Below are 26,788 nucleotides of genomic sequence, written 5' to 3'. Positions count from 1 at the left end.
GACAGTCATCAATGATGATTTCACATTCATGAACTTAGCTATTGACTTTTAATTAGTTCCCAGTCCTCTGGGCACAGACAACGCGGAATTTAATGCGCAATTTAAATACGTATTTAAAACGTTTTCCATGAATTTGATGAGCAGAAATGGAAGTCATTCAAGAATCTATGTCAAAAGATAAGGATAAAATTGTAACTGAAGTGTATGAAAAAATTCCTACCTATAAAGAACGGTGTCGATAATTCAAAAGGGTAAGGTAATCATTTTTGATGTTATTCTAAAGTCTGGTGTTGAATATTTTGATAGCCTTGCAGACTCAAAGGACTGCAGGTACATACACAGGCTCTTGGTTCGTTTTTTAGGGGGGGGGATTAACTTAAAAAACAACGAAAATTGGTTCTATTAGTCTGTGGCCTTTTGAAAGAAAATTACTGGTACTTATGTATTATACCTAACACACTCAAGAAGTGTAGTTACGTTAATCATAATGAAATACACCAAAACATGATGTAAATATAATACTTTAGTTTATACAATAGTATAATTTGGGCTATATATTTGCAAATTAGGGGGGGGGAGAGAATATATCTCAGAAATGGGTTAATAACCTAACCTTACCCCCACCCCCCTGATGTACGTTTGACATTGGGGGGAGTTGGAGGGGGAAATCTTGGAAAAACACTTGGAGTGTAGGAATCGGGATGAAGCTTGGTGGATAGAATAAACAAATGTCCTTGATACGTGATTGACAGAATCGTACTGGATTCGCTCTCTTTGGGGGAGTTGGGCGGAGGGGTTCAGTGATTTGGCGAGTTTGGTGCTTCTGGACGTGCTAGGACGATGAAAATTTATAGGCGTGTCAGGGAGCTGCACAATTTGACTTGATAAAGTCGTTTTCCCAGATTCGACCATCTGTGGGGCTAAAGGGAGAGGAAAAATTAGAAAAAATTAGGTATTTACAACTTACGAGTGGATGATCGGATCTTAATGAATTTTAATATTTAGAAGGACATCGTGACTCAGAGCTCTTATTTTAAATCCTGACCGGTATTAAGCCTCTCATTTTCCTTTTTAAATCACTCTATTGATTCATAGAATTTTGTTAGAGCTCATACCGTATGATCTCTTGCCTCTTAGCTCTTCTCGCCTCGTTACAAGTGCCATATGAGCTCTTAGCTCTTGTTGTTGCCTGTAATTGTTCCCATCATCACTCCTGTGTTAAAATGAAATAAAAAAATCCTTAAATTATCACAATATTTACTTTAGTATTTGTATAGTATTTAATGGTTGCATGGTATCACATCAAATATTAGCTATTTTTGCTATGAAAAGTAAGTTGATGGTGCAGTTACATTATTCATCAAAATTTGAACACAATTGTACGACTTATTATACGACTTATAATTATACGACAATTATACGGCTTCTACAATATTACGTCTTTTATATATCTTTTCAAAATTACTCTGTGCTTTATCCCTTGTTATGTATGTAATATAAATGACTCACGTGTCCTTTGCTGTTGCTATACTGCTGAAAAATATTTTTTTGCTAAAATTGGACTTTATTTTAATTCAATCACTTTTGACTCCTAAAAAGGGCACTAGAACTTCCAATCAAGAAGTTCTTAACTAGAAGTTCCAATCAAGTGAAACCCATCCTAAGTCTGTACAATCAACTTTCCTATACAAAATGGCAAGATCAATTATCTCAAAAATACATGAAAAAACTGGTTATGGCACTTGGTATTAACCAAGTGACATATAGTAATCGCAAATTCTGTCGGTCTGTCGGTCCCGGTTTTGCTACTTTAGGCACTTCTAGGTAAGCTAGGACGATGAAATTTGGCAGGCGTATCAGGGACCGGCCCAGATTAAATTAGAAATCGTTTTCCCAATTTGACCATCTGGGGGGGGATTGAGGGGCCCTTTAATTTGGAAAAATAGAAAAAATGAAGTATTTTTAACTTACGAACGGTTGATCAGATCTTAATGAAATTTAATGTTTAGAAGGACAAGTCCTAGATATATGATTGACGTAACCGGAACGGATCCGCTCTCTTTGGGGTAGTTGGGAGGGGTTAATTCTGAAAAATTAGGAAAATGAGGTATTTTTAACTTACGAACGGGTGATCGGATCTCAATGAAATTTGATATTTAGAAGGATATCGTGTCTCAAAGCTCTTATTTTAAATCCCGACCGGATCTGATGACATTGGGGGAGTTCGGGGGGGACCTAAAATCATGGAAAACGCTTAGATTGGAGGGATCAGGATGAAACTTGGTGGGAAAAATAAGCAGAAGTCTTAGATACGTGATTTACATAATTGGAACGGATCCGCTTTATCGGGAGGGGGGAATTCTGAAAAATTAGAAAAAATGACGTATTTTTAACTTACGAAAGAGTGATCGAATCTTCATGAAACTTCATATTTAGAAGGATCTCGTAACTCCGATCTCTTATTTTAAACCTTAACTGCATCCCGCGTCATTGGGGAGGGGCAGTTGGGGGGGGGGGGGGGGCGGAAATATTAGAAAATACTTAAAGCGGAGATATTAGGATGAAACTGGATGGGAAGAATAAAAACATGTCTAAGATACGTGAATGACACAACCGGACCGGATCTGCTCTCTTTAGTGGAGTTAGGGGAGGGGTAATTTGGAAAAATGAGGGATTTGTAACTTACGAAAGGGTGAACAGATCTTAATGAAATTTAATATTTAGAAGGATCTTGTGCTTTAAAGCTCTAATTTCAAATTCCGACCAGATCCTGTGACATTGGGGGGAGTTGGAGGGGAAAACCGGAATTCTTAGAAAACGTGAAAATTGGGGTATTTTTATCTTACGGATAGGTGATCGGATCTTAATGAAATTTGATATTTAGATGGAATTCATGTCTCAGAGCTCTTATTTCAAATCCCGACCAGATCTTTTGACATTGGGGGGAGTTGGAGGGGGAAATCTTGGAAAGCACTTGGAGTGGAGGAATCGGGATGGAGCTTGGTGGATAGAATAAGCAAATGTCCTTGATACGTGATTGACGTAACCGTACTGGATTCGTTCTCTTTGGGGGAGTTAGGGGGAGGCGTTCAGTGATTTGCGAGTTTGGTGCTTCTGGACGTGCTAGGACGATGAAAATTGGTAGGCGTGTCCTTGTTTTCCCAGATTCGACCATCTGTGGGGCTAAAGGGAGAGGAAAAATTAGAAAAGATGATGTATTTATAACATGCGAGTGGGTGATCAGATCTCAATGAATTTTGATATTTAGAGGGACATCGTGACTCAGAGCTCTTATTTTAAATCCTGACCGGCATTAAGCCTCTGATTTTCCTTTTAAATCAATCTATTGATTCTTAGAATTTTGTTAGAGCTCATACCATATGAGCTCTTGGCTCTTAGCTCTTCTTGCCTCGTCACAAGTGCCATATGAGGTCTTAGCTCTTGTTTTTACTAGGTGCCTCCAAATGGAAAAAATTTTGACAAAGAAAAAATTATCAAAAACATTCTGGTGATGTTTGCAAGTATTTCAAAAACTACACCGATGTGTCACCATTACAATAGAACTACGTAAAAAAAAAATGAAAAAAAAATCAAAAACCGAATATCTAAATTCTTCTATTTTGACGAAAAATTCCGACTGCATACTTTCATTCAGTACCAACAGTTACATAAGAAATACTAAAATCATTCAGTGAGCTAAAAATCTTTGTCAACTGATGTTATCTAATTGCAAATATAATCATACAGAAAATAATCTAAAATACGCAAACTTACTTGTTGGTCTCGCTAAACTGTTGCAGTCGATTTGCGAAATGATTACATTCCATTGATACCTTCTACTTCGGGTTAACACTGATAACTTCTGGTAAACCTTTCCTTTTTCCACTGGGATAGTCACTGGAATTTAATTAGGAGACGAAAAGAAATCAATTAATTTTCCGAAAAGATAATAGTTTTACTAAGTAGAATTAAAAGTATTGGCGATTTTTGCTCTTATTTTAAAACGGTAACTATGTAAATAAAGTGTTTCTTTACCAAGTAAAAGTTTTGTGCAGAACAATTCGACTTTAGATCAGTGGCGTCAACTCACAATTTTTTTTTGGGGGGGGGAATGTATTGTTCAAAATCTAAGAGGGGGTTAATTTGTAATTTTCTCAATGACAACAATAAAAAAATGACACTTTTAATGAAAATACACGCCAAAAAGGTATTTAAAATCTAGGGGGTACGCACCCAACCCCTCCAATCGACGCCACTGCTTATAGGTCCTAAATATTGGATAATAACCTTGTATAATTGTTAAAATAGAGGAAATGTAAACAATGGGAAGTATTTTAAAATAAATATTTGATTACGAGACAGTTTTAGATACTTTCCTGTGGAATTTTCTGAAAATAATCGTAGGAATTAGACTTGGTGAAAGAAATGCCAGACAGTAATATTCCTTATGAATAAAGGAATTCAAGCTAGGATTTTGTTGCGGGAATGGTTCAACTACTTTTGAAGGGAAAGAGATTTCAGCTCTGGAAGACTTTTTTTATATGCATAAAGGCTTCGTTTTTTTATATCTTTTCTTTAGCAACAAGGATAGCGAAAAGAAAATATGATTGTTTTGATTGATCAAGTGGAAATTTATCTCATCCAATATATCTTAAAAAGTTAAGAAAAATCAGGAAATGAATTTCAATGGAATTGACTTTCACATGCAGTACGCAGTTTTTAGCAGAAACGAGCAATAATAAAAAATAAATAAAAAAATTAATAAATAAAATAAATAAAAAGTTGAATATCATGAAAACATTAGCTAAAATGACCGAAAATCGCCAAACCCCCAATATATATATATATATATATATATATATATATATATATATATATATATATATATATATATATATATATATATATATATATATATATATATATATATATATATATATACATATATATATATACATACTATATATATATATATATATACACTATATATATAGTATATACATATATAGTATATATATATAGTATATACATATATATATACTATATATATATATATATATATATATATATATATATATACTATATATATATAGTATATACATATATATATATACTATATATATATATATATATATATATATATATATATATATATATATATATATATATATATATAAATATATATATATATATATATATATATATATATATATATATATATATATATATATATATATATATATATATATAGGAGTCATTTTGGGCATCCACCCTGTTTCCTCTTACAAGAATAATATGTAGTTTGAGAATACTACTCTCCAAAAGGTTGCATAAAATAAACTATTATCTTTATTATAGTGAATTTTTCTCCTCGTAAAACTGCTTTTACTCATGGAACTTTTGTGCGCGCTAATTTTTGTTCGCGGAACTTGTTGCGTGCTGATTTTTGTTCGTGAAACTTATTGCATGTTGATTTTTCTCTACGTGAAACTTGTACATTGATTTTTCTCCTCGTGAAACTGATTCTTGTTCATGGGACTTGTTAAGAGTCGATTTTGCTCGTGGAACTTGTTGCGTGTTAATTTTTGTTTTTAAAACTTCTTGCATGTTGTTTTTTTCCTGAAACTTATGCATTGATTTTTCTCCTCATGAAACGGATTTTATTTCGAGGAATTTATTGTGTGTTGATGTTTGTTCGTGAAACTTCGTAAAAAATCAGGACGCAGCAAATTCCACGGACACAAACTAGCATGCAACAAGTTCCAAAGTAAGCGTTTATCCTTCCAATGTCAAATACTGATGAAAAACATAAATAAACAAGGTATTGTGAATGACCAGCCATACATGACGACGGAGACAGCCGCACCAAAAATTTTGGAATTCATGGAACTTGGAGTGGAATTGCCGGAACTGAAATTGGGAATTGGGGAAGGAAGTGGAGAAGCCAGAACCGATGCAGTCTGAGCCAAGTTTTTAATCGGTTGAACCAGGGTGGAAACCAGCAGAATTGGAGGTGGAAACGTTGTAACCGAGGGTCAGAGGTGGGGGAAGCGGAATTTAATATAATTTAATTTTAAAAAAAATCAAAAAAGTCTTAAGATTGATGATGGGGTGCCAGATGGTTAGTCATAGTGTGGCACGATGGCATGAAATGACATAGTATATCACGGAGTGTTGGCTTGCGAAAAAACGAACCAATGGATTTAAGGTGTGATTTTTAACAAGAAAATCTCGGAAAATGTCTTAGGAATGATAACTTGTATCATAGGAATACCACGAGCCAGCCATGTATCGGCGTGGTGGTGTGAAATACCATGGAGAATATCATATTGAGGGGTGGCTTGCAAAAACCCCAAACAATAGACTTTAAGTATAATTTTATTTAAAAAATATCCGGAAAATATTTTAGGAATGGTAATGCGTATCATAGGGTTGTCACGGGTTAGCCACATATTGTGGAGGTGACCTGGATTGTCGTGAAGGCCATCATGTTGAGGGGTGGCGGACTTCTGCGTATGACATCCATAATGTGACAAGTTGGCGCGAATTGCTTGAACTAACATGGTCTACAGCTTAAAGTTAAGGTGGGAGGTGCTAAAAGAATTTTTCAGCGGTGGGGGAACTGAAATCTATCATCCAGTCAAAGAAATCAGGAATTTTCATTTAGACCTCTCAAAAATTTCTCTTAATATGGTTTGATTTTATCTCTAATAACAACACTCTCCTTCTGGAATTACTTGCTAGGATTGGATAACCATATATTGTCATAGTGGCGTGAATATGAATAGCCTTGGCTCAAAGAAACGAACCATTTCCATTAAAACCTTTTAGCTTGTTTAAATCAATCTGTAATAACAAACCTCACCTCTGGAATTGGTTTCTAGGCCCCCTATGGAATTGGATGTTAGGGGGGACCCCACTGGAATTGCTCACTAGGAGGAGGATGTCAGCCACATATTGTCATGGTGGTGTGAAATATGCATAGTCTCGGCTCAATGAAACGTGCCATTCTCCTTAAAATCTCTCCGAAATGCCTCCGAAATGATTTCTTCATTTTATAATGTTTTTTCTATTAATGTAACTTTTATTTACAATAGACAGTCTTTGTCTTTTTAGACTAATGTTCCAAGACTAATGTTCAATACATAATCGTTTACACAATGAAAGATATAAAGCCAATGTATAAATGTATTGGCTTTGTAAAGCCAATGTATTGGCCAAAGCCAATACATATATAAAGCCAACCTAACATTTCGTTGATTCAATACCTAACTTAACCTGTCTAGGTAACATTAAAAAATTAATAACATTGTAATAGGCGGTGCATCTAATGGAGCAAAAATTAATAGTATTGGGATGCTAATGCGCTCTCATGTGAAAAGGGTTGGAAACTGCGATCAGTTTAATCATTCTATTAAGTGGAATATGTGAATTCCCCCATGCGTGGACTGGGTTATTTCGAAGAATTTATTTCCCTCATCAAAATATTAAAAAGCCTTTCTATGTCCAGCTGTCTAGAGCGCAGTTCAATTGGATGGAACTATCCTTAGAATCCTAATTTGGACATATTATTTCTGGGATTAAAAATGAATTAAAAATGTTTGAATTAAAAATGTTCCCTGAGAAAACAAGTGCTAAGAGCTCATACGGCACTTGTGACGAGGTCGGAAGAGCCAAGGGCTCATATGGCATGAGCTCTAGCAAACTTTTAAGAATCAAAAGATCGATTTAAAAGGAAAATAAGATGTTTAATGCCAGTCAGGATTTAAAATGAGAGCTGTGGGACACTAGGTCTTTCTAAATATCAAAATTCATTAAGATCCAATCACCCGATCGTAAGTTAAAAATCCCTCATTTTTTCGAATTAACACTCGCCTTCAACTACCCCAAAGAGAGCGGGTCCTGATGGCAGAATTGGAGAAAATGATTCTTATCAAGTCAATTTGTGCAGGTCCCAGACACGCCTACCAATTTTCATCGTCCTAGCACGTCCAGAAGCACCGAACTCGCCAAAGTACTGGACCCCTCTAACTCGCCCAAAGAGAGGATATCCAGTCTGGTTACGTCAATTACGTATCTACGATATATGCTTATTCTTCCCACCAAGTTTCGTCCTGATCTCTCTACTCTAAGCATTTTCCAAGATTTCGAGTTTCTCCCTCCAACTCTCCCCAATGTTATCAGATCTGGTTGGGATTTAAAATAAGAGCTCTGAGACATAAGTTTCTTCTAAATATCAGATTTCATTAAGATCCGGTGACCTATTCGTAAGTAAAAAAATACCTCAATTTATCTAATTATTTAGAATTAACATGCCCTCCAAACTCCCCCAAAGAAAGCAGATTAAGTCCGTTTATGTTAATCATGTATCTAGGACTTGTGCTTATTCTTCCCACCAGGTTTCATCCCGAGCTCTCAACTCTAAGCGTTTTCCAAGATTTCTCGTTTCCCCCCTCAAACTCCCCCAATATCAACAGATACGGTCAGGATTTAAATTAAGAGCTCTGAGACACAAGGCACTTCTAAATACGAAATTTCATTCAGATCCGATCACCCATTCCTAAGTTAAAAATACTTCATTTTTTCAATTTTTCCTCTCCCTCCAGCCCATGGTCGAACCAGATGGTCCAGATGGTCGAAACAGGGAAACGACTGTTATCAAGTCAATTTGTGCAGGTCCCTGACACACCTACTAGTTTTCATCGTCCTAGCACGCCCAGAAGCACCGAACTCTTCAAAGCGCTAGAAGCCCCCTCAAGTCCCCCAAAGAGAGTGGATCTAGTCCAGGTATGTCAATCACGTGTCTAGAACTTGTGATGATTCTTCCCATGAAATTTATCCCGGTCTCTCCACTCTAAGCGTTTTCCAAGATTTCCGGTTTACAAGGTTTCCATTTCCTCCCTCCACCCCCTAAGTCCCAGAATCCGATTCGAATTGAAAATGGAGCACAAGATCTTTCTATATATCAAGTTTCATTAAGATCCGATCACCCATTCGTAAGGAAAAGATACCTCAATTTTTACGATTTCCCATCCCTCCATCCCCCCTCCGAGACGGTCTAATCGGAGAGATGACTATTATTAGGTCAATTTGTGCAGGTCCCTGATACGCCTACCAATTTTCATCGTCCCAGCACGTTCAGAAGCACCGAACTCGCCAAAGCACTAAAAATTTCCCCCCTAAATCCCTCAAAGAGAGCGGATCCGCTCCGGTTATTGTAATCATGTATCTAAGACTAGTACTTATTCTTCCCACCAAGTTTCATCCGATCTCTCCACTCTAAGCGTTTTCCAAGATTTCCTGTTTCCCCTAACACCCCCCAACCCAATGTCACCGAATCTGATCGGGATTTAAAATAAGAGCTTTGAAGCACCTGATCCTTCTAAATATCAAATTTCATTAAGAAACGATCACCCGTTCGTAAGTAAAAAAACCTCATTTTTTCTAATTTTTCCGAATTAACCGTACCTCCACCCTCCCCTCCCCCAGATTGTCGAATCGGGAAGAGACTAATTTTAATTTAATCTGGTCTGGTCCCTTATACGCCTGCCAACTCTCATCGTCCTAGCTTATCTCAAAGTGCCCAAACTAGCAAAACTAGGACCGACAGACCGACAAAAATTGCGGTCCCTATATGTCACTTCGTAATTACCAAGTGCCATAAAAAGAAAAAAATCTTAAAGTATTACATAAGAGCCCACTTGTGCATTTTCATTACGTAACATCCCACGTGTGTGCCCTCTACAGTTACAAGCGGGAAACCTCTTGAAAAACGCCTTGTTGGTGAAAGGGGTTGCTAGGGGCCCCCGACTGGATTGGGTGCTACGGCCCCCGATGCAATTGGATGCCAGGGCCACATTGGAATTGTATGCTAGGGCCCCTGGTGGTTAGGTCAGGGCCCCCGATGAAATTGGATTCTAGGGACCCGATTGAAATGGATGCTAGTATCCCCCCCCATTGGAATTCTTTGCTAGGGGCTCCCCGGTGGTTAGGTTAGGAGTCCGATGAAATTTAATGCTAGGGCCCCTGATGTAATTGTATGTTTGGTCTAGGGCCCCCAGTAAAATTGGATGCTAGGGGCCGCCAGCGGCCAGGTTAGGGGTCCCGGTGAAATTGTATGGTAGGGCCCCCAATGGCATTGGCTGCTAGGGCCCCATTGGAATTGCTTGCTAGGACCTCATTGAATTTGGATGCTAGTGGGCTGATGGAATTGCTCGCTAGGGATCTGGCGTCTTAAAGGTCCCTCACTAGCGGGCCCTGAAGGATTTTAAGGAATCAAAGAAACTATGACATAACAATCCTAGAAATCCTGGGGTAAAGAAGCCCCTGAAGGTTTTTTTTCTCTGGCCCTCGCAGATTTCTTAAACATTCCCTATTATGTAACAGATACCTACGTCTCTTAGAAAACATCCCCTATAACAGAACCTGAGTCTTGAAGAAGTTTAAAAAAAGTGTCGGAATCGGGATTCGAAGGGGGCACTGGAGGGTGGAAACTGGAACCCTGCTATACTGAGAAGTGTGCAGACAATATGGGGGGGGGAAATTGTGCTTGGGGTGGATTTATATTTGGAGAATTTTCCTTGGAGGGAGGGGGAATTTCCAGGGGGTGAATTTTCTGGGGGAAATTCTTTACTGGGGATTCGACAGAATTCCTATACGAAATAAAGTGTTTTACATTATCATTGCCAATTCAATTTTGCATGTGGAGATGTCCTTGGGCATTATCCGGAGCCTACTTTCAGAGTGTTTTGATTTCCAGAAAAAAATTCTACGAAAGGGGGCATTTCCGGAGACTAAGGGGCAAAAAAGGATTAAGGGTATATTTCATGGAGACTGAGCCAGATTTATCCCATTATTTAAAATAAGAACAAAATTAAACTAAAAAAAAAAGTTTTTTTAAGTGAAAGTAAGGAACAACGTCAAAACTCAAAACCAACAAAGATTATTTCGTATATGAAGGGTTGTCCACTCCTCAATACCTTGCTCTTTAGGCTAAAGTTTGACCGTTTGTTCCATTTTTTCAAGAACGGCTACTGAAACAAAGGGGCCGTTTAATTAGAATAGGAAGCTTTTTTTAAAGTGCTAACATCTTTAGTGTAAAGAGCAAGATACTGAGAAGGGCAACCCTTTATATACGAAATAACTTCTGTTCGTTTTGAGTTTTAATGTTGCTCCCTACTGCCATTAAAAAAAAGTTTTTTAATTTAATCCCTATCAAAGGTCATTAAGACCTTTTGCTCCAAATCAGATGATTTTCATGCTACTTAAATGAAATTCTCAGATTTTAGAATAGTTTCATTGCCTTATTTTAGTTTTGACTCCATACAACACTGGGTAGGATCATGATTCTATAGTATGGAAGCTGAGAGAAACTATGCAGTTGGACGAAATTTTCTTTATGGCTTAGGCAAATTCCCTTAGCTGCTAAAGCTTAAGCCATCATTGACGAGTTCGATACAGGCTATTTTTTTTTTACTTCTTTGGAATGTCCGTCGTGTAAAACAATACAGCTAGAGGATTCGTTGTTGTTCTCTCTTTTGACAGTTTTTATTTTTTTATACATTACGAGATAAATAAGGAAGCAGTAAAAGTTAACTTGAAAGGAAAAAGATGACTGTTCTCTGCCGTAGTTAATATACTTAATGTTTGATTTGGCAAACAGAGGTCTTGATTAATCGGAGCTGTTCTTAAAGGATAACATAGACTTAAATTAATATCATTTACAAGAAAATTACAAAATTAACATTTCGCTTATAAGAGGTATCCATGAATAATGCGCAAATATAGGTAATTAACACCATAGTGAAAATCAAGACCAATTTCCAAATAGAACCCTATAGATCATTATAATCTTCTGCCTGGGCTTGCTCCATTCGCCTCTCCTTCTAAAAAGAATGTTAATCCTCAAACATGTGAACAAATGCTGCTATAATGCTGCTACAGTATTTTTTACTTTTTTTTACTTCTAGACTACTGTATGATTTCCTATTTTCAACATGGGTTCTAAGATTTTTTGCCATCGGACGAAAGCCTATTCAGATTCAGATATCTTAATCTTTTGCGTATTCTATCATTTTCATTTTTTTTTTTTTTAATCTTACAAGCAACTGAGAGGAATTTTCCTGGGGAATTTTCCCCAGGAAAAAATATTTTTTTCAGAAGACTCAAGTCGTCAACTCAAATGACGTAATTTTTCCATTTCTATCAAATATAATGAATTACCCAGAATTAATAAATATTGAATATACAATGAAGCATAAAATGTAGATTCTTTGGTTGAAAAAAAAAACAACATAGGAGACGTATGGGACTGTTGCTTACGGTGAGTGAGGATCATTCTTCAAGTACCATTTATTAAGGTAAATAGTATAATAAAATTTTGTTTTGTTTTAAATATGACTGGATGACCCTAGTAAGTAAACATTCCTTGAATGCTCATGGGTCCTCATTTCAGGGAATACCCTCCCCCCAAGATATACCTCAAGTATCAGTTAAGTATACGAATTAATTTATATATCAATAAAGTATTTTTATGGATAAGCCTAATCTTACAACTTTGGGTTATTAGGATATGATCTTTATATCAAGTGCTCAAATTAGCCGCAGGAAAGGTACAAACCTGCATACCCATCCAGCATTCCGCATAGTCCATTTGTATTATTGGCAATTATGTTGAAGGAATCACTCTTGCAGTTAAGATTCGCTCTTCTAGGTAGCCCAAGACGAAATCGTAGAAAATCAAACCTGAAAATAAGACCTTTTCAGTACATTGCTAATCTATAAGAACTCCTTTTTTTCTGTTTCGTGCTTGCTACCCTTTTCAGTTGTAAGTAATAATAGGAAACTGAGGTGATGATATCTTATTTGTCGATATTGCTGTCATCGTCGCAGGTTAGGTTAGAATCTAATTTGGTAGGCCATGGTTACGCAATATATAGCACAAGGGCTGCTTAAGGTTCACTAACACATAAACTGCAGCATTAGGATAAATACAAACACAATATTGTATATTTTAAATTTAGAAATTTTTGAACTTAAAGCAGAAGAAATACATGAATTGCGTCGTTTTTAGGGGGATAGACACACATAAATTATGTACATACTTATCAATAGTAACTTGGACTTAGCGTATATGAAGCTCTAGTCTATAGAACCGATTAAGGATTTATTTTGGTAGAGATGTAGGTGACTGCTTGAAGACCAGGTACACTAACGCCGCAACATTGAGATATATATTAATATAATATTTTATTCTGAAGAAGTATGAAGAAAAGAAAAAATATAAATACTTACGCCATTTTCTTGACGTGAGCTTTCTTGAAATTTCTACATCATCAAGTGCTGGGTCTTAATATATAAAAATCGGATTCATTTTGCATTAAACTTTCCTATCCATCATTCTTAAGATTTAAAATGTAATATATTAAAATTTGGTTAATTTGGTTGTAAGTAGAATTTGAAGATAATTCAAAGTTGGTTTAGAAGAATGTGTTTTTTTTCGCATTGTATTGTCTGTTCTTTATTTTAATTTTTCTTTCGTAATGCCAATCTTGAAAAATGATGAACAGTATCTACAAACAATATTGCCCTACAAATGTAACTATGTTATAGTAAAAAGATTATAAAGAAATTTGGCAAAGAAACATGTTCTTCATTGTAATATTTATATTTATTCTATATTGATTATTTGTTCCTACATTCCAATAAAAAGAAGCATACATAGCCCTGGTTATGTTGCAAAGCAATGTTGCTGCATTTATAGATTTGTCTTTTCTCATAATCAATGGTCTGCAAATCAGAGATAGTAGATCGGACATAAATTTGAGGTCCAAATCTGTATCTGTTTAGCATTTTTAGGAAAAATCAAACAGTTCGTGGTAACGAACTGTAGTAAGGAGAGACCCGGCTCAATAATAAACGAAACTCTAAATAACGGAATTTTGATGCTAAAATATACATCAAAAGAATCGGATTTTCATGCTAATTTTAAATATATAAGTTTCATCAAATTTGGTCTTTGTCATCAAAAGTTACGAGCTTGAGAAAATTTGTCTTATTTTAGAAAATAGGGGAAAACACGTAAAATTACTTTCAATTGAAAGTAAGGAGTACCATTGAAACTTAAAACGAACAGAGATTATTACGCATATGAGGGGTTCTAAAAATACTTTAGCATAAAGAGCGAGGTATTTAGGAGGAGATAAATACCTCGGTCTTTATGCTAAAGTATTTTTAGTAATTTCAACTATTTATTCTACGGCCTTTCTGATTCAGGAGTCATTCTTAAAGAATCGGCACAAAACTTACGATTTAGTGTAAAGGGCGAGGTATTAACGAGGGTACAAACCCCCTCATATACATAATAAAAATTTAAGAATATAAAAGTTTGTTACGTAAGTTAATTCTTAAGTTACGTATATTTTTTACTAATAAAAAAATTCGTTAAAAATTAAAATTTATAGTTGCCTTTTTGTGTAACCGAAAAATTGCATGGCAACTAGGCCTCCTTCCCCATCCCATATTTCTCAAAATCGTCTGATCAGAACTAAGAAAAAGCCATTTAGCCAAAAAAGGAATTAAAATGTAAATTTCATTTTAATAATTTATGTGTAGAGAGCCAAAATCAAACATGCATTAATTCAAAAACGTTCAGAAATTATATAAAAAAAACTAGTTTTTTAACTGAAAGTAAGGAGCGACATTAAAACTGAAAACGAACAGAAATTACTCCGTATATGAAATGGGTTGTCCCCTCCGCAATCCTTCGCTCTTTACACTAAAGTTTGACTCTTTACCACAATTCTGCTTTTTAAGACAATTAAAAGCTTTAGCATAAAGAGCGAAGGATTGCGGAGGGGACAACCCATTTCATATACGGAGTAATCTCTGTTCGTTTTAAGTTTTAATGTCGCTCCTTACTTTCAGTTAGAAAAACTAGTTTTTTTATGTAATTCTAGAAAACTCAACCTTAAAATTTAAATTGCATATTTTTATTTAATTTTAATTTCGGGAACATGAAAGGCTTGGGTCCAGAGCTAAACTGAAACAACTCCAGTCGCATTTTTATTTGTAAAATATATCTCTGGTAGCAAATAACAATCAAGTTATGTAAGATCGAAGAGAGTAAGGAAAAGTGGGAACCAACGGGAATTAATATGCAAAGTAGCACTGGAATGGAATATACTCAATGAACCAATTTACATTGCTATCCTACTTCTTATAAAAACTTGGATAATGATACTTATTATTTGTATTTTGGCCTATTGCTGCAAAAAAGATGAAAAAACTATTAAAACAGATAGCGCAGTCGTACATACAGAGTCTTACCTGATTCCACATACATTAGGCCGAATTCTGATTTTCATTGTGCAGCTGTCTGAATATGAATCTGCGGCTGGGAAAGATGGATTTTGAAAGTAAAAAGATTTCTCCTTTGCCTCACCATTGCAACTATAAACGTCTAAAAAAAAAGCCATAGGTAAATTTCATTCCAAAATTAGGATAAAAGATCTTTGTGAAAGTTTAGACAGGCCTTGGCATTTGCCTGTTTTCTATAGTCTTCTAAGCCCTAGGAATAGAGAAAGGGTGGAGGTGATAGCGTAAAAAAAGCTTCTTGGGGTATGTTTTAGGTCCTGGGTTCATCCATGAAGGCTTCAGTCATCTACCGCAACTACTTTCCAAGATTACAAAATACTCCTTATCTATAACTTACCCCTACCAATCAAGGTCGCAGCTTTTTAATAGAGTGGTAGTCATAAGCTTTTGACAGTGGAGACCTTCAACTTTCTATTTCTTTAGGTTGGGACAGTTTTATCAAGAAGCATATGTGGAAGAATCTTGCCTTACTTTTTGCCTTACAAAACAATTGGCCTTAGAACAATTGCGCTTGGAGTGGTAATTACTGTTCTGTTTCGTGCCTTAAAACAAAATGGTCTTAAGGCCTTAAAACAAAGTTTTATTTTTTACTTAAAAAATATTATTGTTAATTAAAAATTATTATTCCTTGATATTTTTTTTTAAGAAATCATTAGGCTACTATATGCCTTTAAACAAACATAACACAGACTAAAAAATGAAAAACGAAATCGAAATTCATGGCCTTAAAACAAAATGGCCTGAAAAAAGCAGTGGATGAAATGCGCAAAATAAAAAGAAGAAAAGGACCCTTCTGTAAGCTCAAATTTGTGATTTTAATCGAAAGCTGTCTTCAAGAAATGTTCATACTCAACAAGACCTCTGCGAAGAGAGAAATCTTACGAAAAAGAAATAGCTCACATAGTATTTTTCTTTTCAATAAAATATATGATTTAATATTCCACCGTTGTTAGATTTTTTTCAAAAAACTATCAAGCCTACTGGATTATCAGAGTTTGTTAATAGGAGGTTCATACGCGTTTTTTTGCAAATTCATTTTAAGAAACTCTTCTTACAGTGCCAGAAGAAAGTGCCATATGGCGTGATGAATGAAAAATGTGTTTAATTTATATTTTTATTTTTCTTACCCGCCTTAGCAGCCTACTAGCTAATTATAAGATCAAGAACTCACTCGATGGAAACCGTTTTTTCACCTTTCACAAACCCATTTTGAGTGCGGTAGAATAACGTTACAATTGACGTGGAAAATAGTGACGTCTACAAGAGCTTAGAGGCTGAATAGGTACTCTCTGGAAAAGCGTTCTCGAGGAGATTCCTCAATCTTAATTGGAGTGTTAGATGCAACATAGTAAAGAACGGATACTAGCTCTTAATTACATAAAATTTTAAAACTCATTTTGAAAAAGGATTGTCAAATGAAGAAGAATCACAATTTGAACCTGAATCTGGAGTGGTAACTGTCATTTTGGTTAATTTTAATAGTAAAAGTTTTGGCAAAAATAAAATCATGAGAATTTTGAGAAATGGCCTAAAACCTGTCGTATATAATATTGGATCGAAAATAAAAACCACTTACTCCACTTACTGATCTTGGTGGCATCTGGTGTGGGTAAAGACTATTTTGCGATGTCGTCTACTGGATAGATAAGGCTAGAAGGCTAGTCAGATCCTCTTTGGATTGATGTTATTATAGAAACCACACGCAAAGCCTGTCTACATGCTACATGCAAAGCCTGAATAAATCATCTAATAACTATTCTTTTTTCTGCTGTGGCCACTGTTTTGGTATTATTTGTTGCAAATCAAGGGGAAGGCTATGGCCTCTCTGGCTTAGTGGCAGCTTACTTTTAGGCAGCCTGTGCTTAAAATTACCCAAATTTAAATAGCATAGTCCCCCACCCAAATTTTAAAAATCCTGGATCCGGCGCTGGGTAGTGTCGAAAGACATAATATTTAAAAATATTTCATTTCAATAACTCTAATTGTCTATGTTGAATTTTTTACAAGATCCTAAACTAGTATATGTGCGTTGGCCTTCTAAAGCTTCGTTTCTCAAGAACGCGGCCTCGTTTTTTTCTAAGGGCGTTTACTTCTTTTTTTTTATTTGGAACTTTAATGTTGCTTCTGTAGTGTCTACATGGGTTGGCGAACCAAATGATGACCTTTAGTTTGCAGCGTTAGAAGGAAAAATTCCTTTTACACGTGTTTTTATAGTAGCTATTTATATTGTTTTCCCTAACGTAGAAAAAAAATAACCCGTTGAAACTATATTCCTGTCCCGGTAAATCAAAAATGACATTTTAGCGTTGAAAGTAATATCGGGACTGTTCCTCTCGTTTATGGGAGAAGAACCATTCATGAAAAATATGGAACGAGCAATAAATTAAATAAATAAAAATTATTTTGCTAACATAAGTAAAGAGCAATATTTAGACTTAAAACGAGAAAAAAATAACCAGAACGGGGTGGGAACTATTATCCTCCTGAATTGTCGTTTTTAATATTTAAGGAATTCCTTGAACTCTATGAAAAAAAAACAAAAAACATTAAAATACTTACAGATACCTAAATGTTAATCATAAATATATTACTGATTCCCCGAAAATAGAATTATTTTCATTTTCTCAACGAAACGTTAGTTTGTAATGTTGATTGATCATTATGGTAAAAAAAGAGCATATCTGATATTATGTCTATGAGGTAGATATACATTTTTTCATCAACAAAAAAAAAGACAGATACTGCGTAGGTAAAATAAATTTTCAAAAGATTTTCAACATTTTTACAGACAAAACTCCCGGTTAGAACAGCATTTTCATTCCTTCCGTATGACTCCACCCAGTCTTAGATGACATATAATTTGCAGTAATATTTGCATAATAATGACATATTTTTGGTTTCGAACCTTATTAATACTGTTTCAAAATTAATAAGAAACCGTAACTATTTTTTGACCCTCTTTCCTTTATACAACTGACTCCGAATTTTTGAAACAAGCTCTAATGTAGTGACGACTATACAATTAACTTTGAATTGTGTGCCTAGGTTCTAGGAAAACTTGCTTCCAAAAAAAATTCTCCCTGGAAAACTTGCCCTTAAATGTCAACTAAACTCATAGCGGAACAATACAAAGCGATGAGTTGAGCTTGTTTCGTTAATGTATATGGCACTTGATTGTTTGGTCAAAACATGTTTATTTTTTCAAACAAGTAAAAAAAAACTTTTTAGTTGATAGAAGCTATTTTGGACTATTCAGTATTTCGTCATTGGATGCTAACTGCATTGTAATCATGTTTTATCTACATGATTTGAAAAGCTAAGAATGCATGATCAAGAATAGTAATCATTTCTGTCTCTGAGTCATAAATGGATTAGTTTTTGCCATTTGTGCCTATTCTCTCACATACCCTGTACGATTCACCACGTATCTCTCAGATGTACTCATCCCATGGTTTGAGAGTCACTGTCCTGTTAAGAAAAAAACAGTGCTACCACGCTTGTAGTTTATAATTTACTCACATAGACAGCAAGAACTTCCATCAATACAAGATCCATACCCTTGTCCTCCACGACCACAGTCCTTTTCACAAATGCCACTCCGTCCTCTGATTCTACATTCTCTTGTTATTACTGAATTAAAAAAGATTTCCCTCACTGGCTTCCCAGCCAACAGTCCCAGTCTAGAATAATCGTGTGAGTCTTCGTTGAATAGCCTAGAAAATTATTATTAAATTGTTGTTACTCAAACAAAACTGTTGGTAGCCAACCTAGCATTGGCAAGTAGTGATCTTATGATGTAACGAAAAAATATTATCACCGATTATTAGCTAAATGCTGAACATTAATTGGTAAAATAAATATCTACTAGCCAAAAATGCTCGCTAATCGTGCGTTTTGGCGGGGGAATAGTCTGCTTTTTGTCAGGCTGTATCCACTCCTTTCGGTCTTCAACCCTTGCAGGGACGCCGAATGAGGAGGCAATTACCCTCCTAAATTAAATATCTCTTTGTTATTTATTTGTGTAAAAAAGCAGAAAAAATGCGCCCCCCCCTTTCTTTTTGAAAAATGAGTTTTATTGAGCATCTTAATTACAAAACAACCCTTGCCCCCTACATTTTAGTGAATATGGCCTCCTGGACCCTCGCAGTTTGCAATCACTTCCCTTGGCATAAATTGAGCATAAATGCTCATTGTAGTCTAAATCAGTAGTCTTTCACTTCGTAACTAATAACCATAAGACTATTTAACCAGCCGGAGGGGGTACCCACTTTCAGGAATGAAGTACACCAGGTAATGCGTGCCTAGTGTGGTAGAAACTGTGTATAACGTGGCGGAAATAGTTCTTAACGAGGCAGAAAATGTTCCAAGCATGACAGAGCTGTGCAGCGTACCTGGCGTTCTGATATGTGCACCAGGTGGTTAGAAGTGGGTGAGGCGACCCCTCGAGCCAACCATTCACTTTCCAGAACTTTGTATTTTTACCAGTCTTTTCCTACTCAACTTGTTACTAAAGCTCCTATTATCAAATAGAGAACCATATGATAAGTACTACTCTTCAAAGTTTACCTTCAATAACGGAAATAAAGATATTTATAGTTAATCTCAAAACAGTAGCCCAAAGTATTCGATAAGAAACATAAGACCTGTCTATTTGGCAACTCTGTGCACATTCAGGTGTTTACCCGAATGTGAATTCAGGTGTGATTTCTGGTGCGAATTTCCACCTACAGTATTCAAGTAAGAAAAATGACTCAAATACAGCTGAAACTGTACAATTGTTTGTAGAACCATTTCAAGATTCTTGAATAACCCTACTTTATCATACTAGTTGTGTTTACACTAAAATTCCTCTATTGTCCATGAATCAATTTCACCAAATCGGGAAATCCGATGTCCAATTATTCAAGTTCCTAGACATCCAATTCCAACAGCATTTTGTTAGACAATTCTTCAACATGCACAAGATGCTACCATATTTTATGAGCAAAACCACTATGACCACCTATGAGTAATCTCCTACCATAGAATTCGTTACTTTATACCTATTCCATTTAAGGTTTTAGATATTACAAAAAAGACCATATTTGCATTTATTGACAAAAAGATGTCTGAATTGAATGCTTTTGTTGTAACTTTCATATTAAATGCAAATCTCTTGTCCATAACTAGCTTTAAATAGTTTAGTTTATTCATCGCAGTGTTTTTGCTATTCAGCACCTCGTAAAGTTACTAAATCACTTCTCCCCCATATCTCCCCACCATAAATGTTAGGTGTACAACCTAGACTTAACTGAAAATCACATTTACAGAATTTCTTTTACGAAGGCAGCCAAGATCCTAAAAGTTTCTCTTGGAAAAGAAGGGAGGGAGACTAAACAGCTCCTATTTTAAGCCATTGCCGGTAGGTGCATAAATTTGATATACGCTTTTGATTTGTTTTAATTTCAGGAGAGACCCCTTGTCTAGTCTTCAGACTTTTGATGCTACTCATAGGTTTCCTGATGCATAGGAACCTTTTTATTTCTTACTGGTTTTTAACTTTATTTTTGCAACTTCAACGCCAACTCGGATTCCTCACAGGACCCTTTTTAGAAATCCTTACTTCCTTTTCTGCAAAATCTTTTGTATATGTTTTGCAAAAAAAATTTTTACCTCGAGAGAAGGCTATAAACCCAACAGAAGTTCAGTTTATTATAGTTGATGATTTTTCGCTTAGAATGATCATTGCTTGGTTCTGATAGAAACAACAAGTATCTTATTAATAAGTTGATTAAGAAGGTGTTTCATAAATTTTTGGGTGTGGAAAAAGCCATGGACCCATACCTTCTTCCAGATAGTTTTATTTTTAAATAGTAATCATTACAATTTCGACAGTGTTCTGAAATAAACAGTAAATGAAGTCATAGTTTAGTATGGTGAATAGTTCAGTATGATTTAATATTTATACAAAATAGTTTAGCATGGTGAATATACTGAATTTATCCAATGGCAATTATTGCATTATAAAATTGTCACCATAGGTAAGTAATTTTAAAACTTGAGCGTAAAAGTCATATTTTAAAAATTGCAAATTTCGTATTTTTCCTCAAGTTGATTGGTATAGATTTAGTTTCACTTCGCTATCGGCGGTTATACCGAATCTATATCTATTTCAGAAGAATATCTTTAATTAAAATTATAGCAAAAAATACATTGGCCCATTATGTACAGAATTCCAAAATTAAATCTTGAGCAGTCCTCCCCGAGAACCAGAACTAGAAAATTGGAACAATCACAAAATTTTATTAATCAGCTGTCCCCAAGAGTAAATAACAAAAAATTGAGACATGGTCAGCAGCAGTATCCCTTCAATGGCTCCAAGCAGAGCCCTATCCCGACGTAATTTTGGAGTTGTTGACCCATTCTTATCCCCTCAATGGCTCCAAGCAGAGTTCTTTCCCGGTGTGCTCTTGGAGTTGCTAGCCCCTTGTATCAACCTATACTTCGGTCAGGGCCATATAGATAAGACCGTTTCTTACGGTCTTAAAAACACTGCATGCCACAGTCTGGTCTTAAGAATCGTTAGAGATAAGAAGGTTTTTCGGAAAAACATTGCATGCCAAAGAATATTGTCACTATGCCATGAGAGCCTTATGTTGTAAAAATCGTATGAGGGTTTACTGGAAATATTGCTTACCAAGTTTATAGTGTCGATGAAACATTCCAATGGTTCCGAGCGTACAGTACACATCTTGCAAGCATCACGTGAATATTGGTATAAAAGTTAAATAAAGAGTTGCTTAGAATCACAGTTCCACATAGACATTTGAAGTTTCAATTAATTCAAGTTCAAAAAACGTTCTATTGTCTAAATATGAGTGGTTTACACTATTGCAACTTGAAGGGGTTGGGAGTGATGACATGAAGACAAGAGCCCCCAATGTAGCAGTTGAAATTGGTAAGGATTGTCGGCTAACATTTGAGTGGGATGAGATATTTGGTAGATATGTTATATCTTTGAGTAAATTCAAGTTGGAAGAACAATTACGTTTTGCTGCAAAACTGAATATAATGCATATATCTAGATTACAACATAGATTGAATTCAATCATAAAAAAACATTGAAGAAATGGATCGACTCACCTCATGAATAAAGAGTGAATATATATATATATATATATATATATATATATATATATATATATATATATATATATATATATATATATATATATATATATATATATATATATATATACATATATATCTATATATATAAAAATAAGTTGTCTGTGTGTGGATCTGTGGATCAGGTGACGTCATGTTTGTCCGCATATGACGTCTGAATTATTTCACACTAATACAAAAGAAGAAAAAAACTAAAAAAGGTAAAAACTACAAAAAAAACTAAAAAGAAAAAAAAAACTAAAAAAGCTAAAAAACTAAAAAAAACTAAAAAAAGGTAAAAATCTAATAACTAAAAAAAACTGAAAAAAATAAAATAAAAAAGGCAAAAACTACAAAAAAAATAAAAACTAATAAAAAAACTAAAAAAGCTAAAAAACTAAAAAAACTAAAAAAAACTAAAAAAAGGTAAAAAACTAAAAAAACTAAAAACTAAAAAAGAAAAAAACTAAAAAAAGGAAAAAACTGAAAAATAAAAGAGAAAAAGAAAACTAAAAAAATATGAATAAATATATATAAAAATCAGTTGTTTGTGGGTTATGTCTGTCTGTCTGTCTGTCGAGTGACGTCGTGTTTGTCCGCATATGACGTCTGAATTATTTCACACTAATACAAAAGAAGAAAAAAAACTAAAAAAGGTAAAAACTACAAAAAAAACTAAAAAGAAAAAAAACTAAAAAAGCTAAAAAACTAAAAAAAACTAAAAAAGGTAAAAAACTAAAAACTAAAAAAAAACTGAAAAAACTAAAAAAAGGCAAAAACTAAAAAAAAACTAAAAACTAATAAAAAAACTAAAAAAGCTAAAAAACTAAAAAAACTAAAAAAACTAAAAAAAGGTAAAAAACAAAAAAAAACTAAAAACTAAAAAAGAAAAAACTAAAAAAAAGGAAAAAACTGAAAAATAAGAGAAAAAGAAAACTAAAAAAATATTAATAAATATAAAAAATATAAATATAAATATAATATAAATTAGCAATCAACAAAGCACCGAGACACAAATGACGACCGGGACACAGGGAGTATAAATGACGACCAGGACATAAGTAAAAAAAAAAACTAAAAAAACTAAAAAATGGTAAAAACTACAAAAAAACTAAAAACTAATAAAAAAACTAAAAAATCTAAAAATCTAAATAAACTAAAAAAGAAAAAAAAGAAAAAAGGAAAAAAATAAAGGAGAAAAACAAAACTAAAAAACGAATGTATATACAGACCGGGACACCGGGATACAAATGACGACCGGGACACAGGGAATATAAATGACGACCGGGACACAGGGACACAACTACAATGGGGACGCCGGGGGGCACAGGGGGATATAAATGACGACCGGGACACCGGGACACAAGGAATATAAATGACGCCCGGGACACTCAAAGAGAAATCACAGACTGGAACACCGGGACACAAATGACGACCGGGACACAGGGAATATAAATGACGACCGGGACACAGGGACATAACTACAAAGGGGACGCCGGGGTGCACAGGGGGATATATAAATGACGATGGCGACTCAGGGAATGGTCGTTAGCAATCACCATCAACAAAGCTCAAGGGCAATCATTAGAATCATGAGGTATAGATCTGAATACGGATTGTTTTCCCATGGACCATTATATGTTGCATGTTCAAGAGTCGGTAAACCTGACAATCTATTTATATGCACAGACAATGGGACAGCAAAGAATGTTGTATATTCGCAAGTTTTACGTAGTTAAAAACATATATATATATATATATATATATATATATATATATATATATATATATATATATATATATATATATATATATATATATATATATATATATATATATATATATATATTCACAGGTGGGACATAGGGACACAACTACAATGGCGCGTAACTAATATGGCGCGTAACGACTTACGCGCGCGGGGGGGCTTGGGGGGGGGCGCGAAGCGCCCCCACCAGCTAGGTGTTGGGGTGGCGCGAAGCGCCACCCCAACAGCTAGTATATATATATATATATATATATATATATATATATATATATATATATATATATATATATATATATATATATATATCATGAAAAGAGAAATCACCAATGCAACAGCACAAACACAAAAAAAAAGAAAAAAAAAGAGAGACAGAAGGAGAAAAGGAAGACTGTTTTCCTAATTAGTGATTAATATAGACCAGCACTTGAATGACGCCTTAACCCTATTCATCCATACAATCACATAGGTCAAACAGCATAGCCACACACAATATATATATATATATATATATATATGTATATATATATAAGTTGTCTGTGTGTGTGTGTCGAGTGACGTCATGTTTGTTTGTCGACTGACGTCATGTTTGTTGATTGACGAAATTACATACCGGGGCATGGGGACACAAATGACGACCGGGACAACGGGACATCTATACATATATATATAAATAAGTTATATATATATATATATATATATATATATATCTATATATATATAAAAATAAGTTGTCTGTGGATGGATGTGTGGATGGATGTGTGGATGGATGTGTCAGGTGACGTCACCTGAAAAAACTGGATTAGGTGACGTCAAAACTGAAAAAACTAAAAAAAGGCAAAAACTACAAAAAAAACTAAAAACTAATAAAAAAAATAAAAAAGCTAAAAAACTAAAAAAACTATAAAGGTAAAAACCAATAAAAAACTAAAAAAAAAACTGAAAAAACTAAAAAAAGGCAAAAACTACAAAAAAAAACTAAAAACTAATAAAAAAAGTAAAAAAGCTAAAAAACTAAAAAAACTAAAAAAACTAAAAAAAGGTAAAAAACTAAAAAAAATAAAAAATAAAAAAAAACTAAAAAAAAGGAAAAAACTGAAAAATAAGCTAAAATAAAGGTAAAAACCAATAAAAAACTAAAAAAAAAAGGAAAAAACTAATAAATGACGACACTCAAAGAGAAAGCGACCAGGACAAAAAACTAAAAAAAAAGGCAAAAACTACAAAAAAACTAAAAACTAATAAAAAAAATAAAAAAGCTAAAAAACTAAAAAAACTAATAAAAGGTAAAAAACTAAAAAAACTAAAAACTAAAAAAAAACTAAAAAAGGTAAAAACTAAAAGAACTAAAAAAGAAAAAAATAAATGACGACACTCAAAGAGAAAGCGACCAGGACAAAAGGAATGTTCGATTAGCAATCAACAAAGCACCGGGACACAGGGAGTATAAATGACGACCAGGACACAAGTAAAAAAAAAAATTAACAAAACTAAAAAGAAGGTAAAAACTACAAAAAAACTAAAAAGAAAAAAAAACTAAAAACTAATAAAAAAACTAAAAAATCTAAAAATCTAAATAAACTAAAAAAGAAAAAAAAAGGAAAAAAATAAAGGAGAAAAACAAAACTAAAAAACGAATGTATATACAGACCGGTACACCGGGATACAAATGACGACCGGGACACAGGGAATATAAATAACGACCGGGACACAGGGACACAACTACAACGGGGACACCGGGGGAAACAGGGGGATATAAATGACGACCGGGACAAAAAAACTAAAAAGAAATAAAAACTAAAAACTAATAAAAAAAACTAAAAAATCTAAAAATCTAAATAAGCTAAAAAAGAAAAAAAAAGGAAAAAAATAAAGGAGAAAAACAAAACTAAAAAACGAATGTATATACAGACCGGGACACCGGGATACAAATGATGACCGGGACCCGGGACACAGGGAATATAAATGACGACCGGGACACAGGGACACAACTACAACGGGGACACCGGGGGAAACAGGGGGATAACCTGACAATCTATTTATATGCAAAGACAATGGGACAGCAAAGAATGTTGTATATTCGCAAGTTTTACGTAGTTAAAACCATATATATATATATATATCTATATTCACAGGTGGGACATAGGGACACAACTACAATGGCGCGTAACTATTATGGCGCGTAACGACTTACGCGCGCGGGGGGGCTTGGGGGGGGCGCGAAGCGCCCCCACCAACTAGGTGTTGGGGTGGCGCGAAGCGCCACCCCAACAGCTAGTATATATATATATATATATATATATATATATATATATATATGTATATATATATATATATATATATATATATATATATAAATAAGTTATATATATATATATATATATATATATATATATATATATATATATATATATATATATATATATATATATATATATATATATATATATATATATATATAAGTTGTCTGTGTGTGTGTGTCGAGTGACGTCATGTTTGTTG

At 34.3% G+C, this 26,788-nt stretch overlaps 1 protein-coding gene and 1 long non-coding RNA gene across 4 annotated transcripts in view; one reads left to right on the top strand and one right to left on the bottom strand.

The window, feature by feature from the left end:
* Positions 1-26,788, bottom strand: part of LOC136042036 (chymotrypsinogen A-like) — a 100,501-nt gene that overhangs the window by 37,073 nt on the left and 36,640 nt on the right. For 2 of the 3 annotated variants that reach the window (XM_065726893.1, XM_065726894.1), the window contains exons 2-5: positions 18,895-19,088; positions 15,328-15,460; positions 12,620-12,744; positions 3,775-3,897 (exon numbers count right to left, since the gene is read on the bottom strand). In XM_065726893.1, coding sequence (XP_065582965.1) covers positions 3,775-3,897; positions 12,620-12,744; positions 15,328-15,460; positions 18,895-19,088 — 575 coding nt within the window. The remainder of the gene's footprint in view (positions 1-3,774; positions 3,898-12,619; positions 12,745-15,327; positions 15,461-18,894; positions 19,089-26,788) is intronic. The other variant, XM_065726895.1, reaches the window with a different exon arrangement.
* LOC136042037 (uncharacterized) lies at positions 102-16,036 on the top strand. Its single transcript, XR_010621151.1, has 3 exons — positions 102-251; positions 8,607-8,787; positions 15,799-16,036. It is a non-coding gene; the product is annotated as an uncharacterized LOC136042037 (long non-coding RNA).

Source organism: Artemia franciscana, unplaced genomic scaffold (genome assembly GCF_032884065.1).
Source record: "Artemia franciscana unplaced genomic scaffold, ASM3288406v1 PGA_scaffold_58, whole genome shotgun sequence".
NCBI classification, from domain to species: domain Eukaryota; kingdom Metazoa; phylum Arthropoda; class Branchiopoda; order Anostraca; family Artemiidae; genus Artemia; species Artemia franciscana.
The sequence above is the reverse complement of the archived record's forward strand: the minus strand, read 5'-3'. Positions and strand labels throughout refer to the sequence as shown.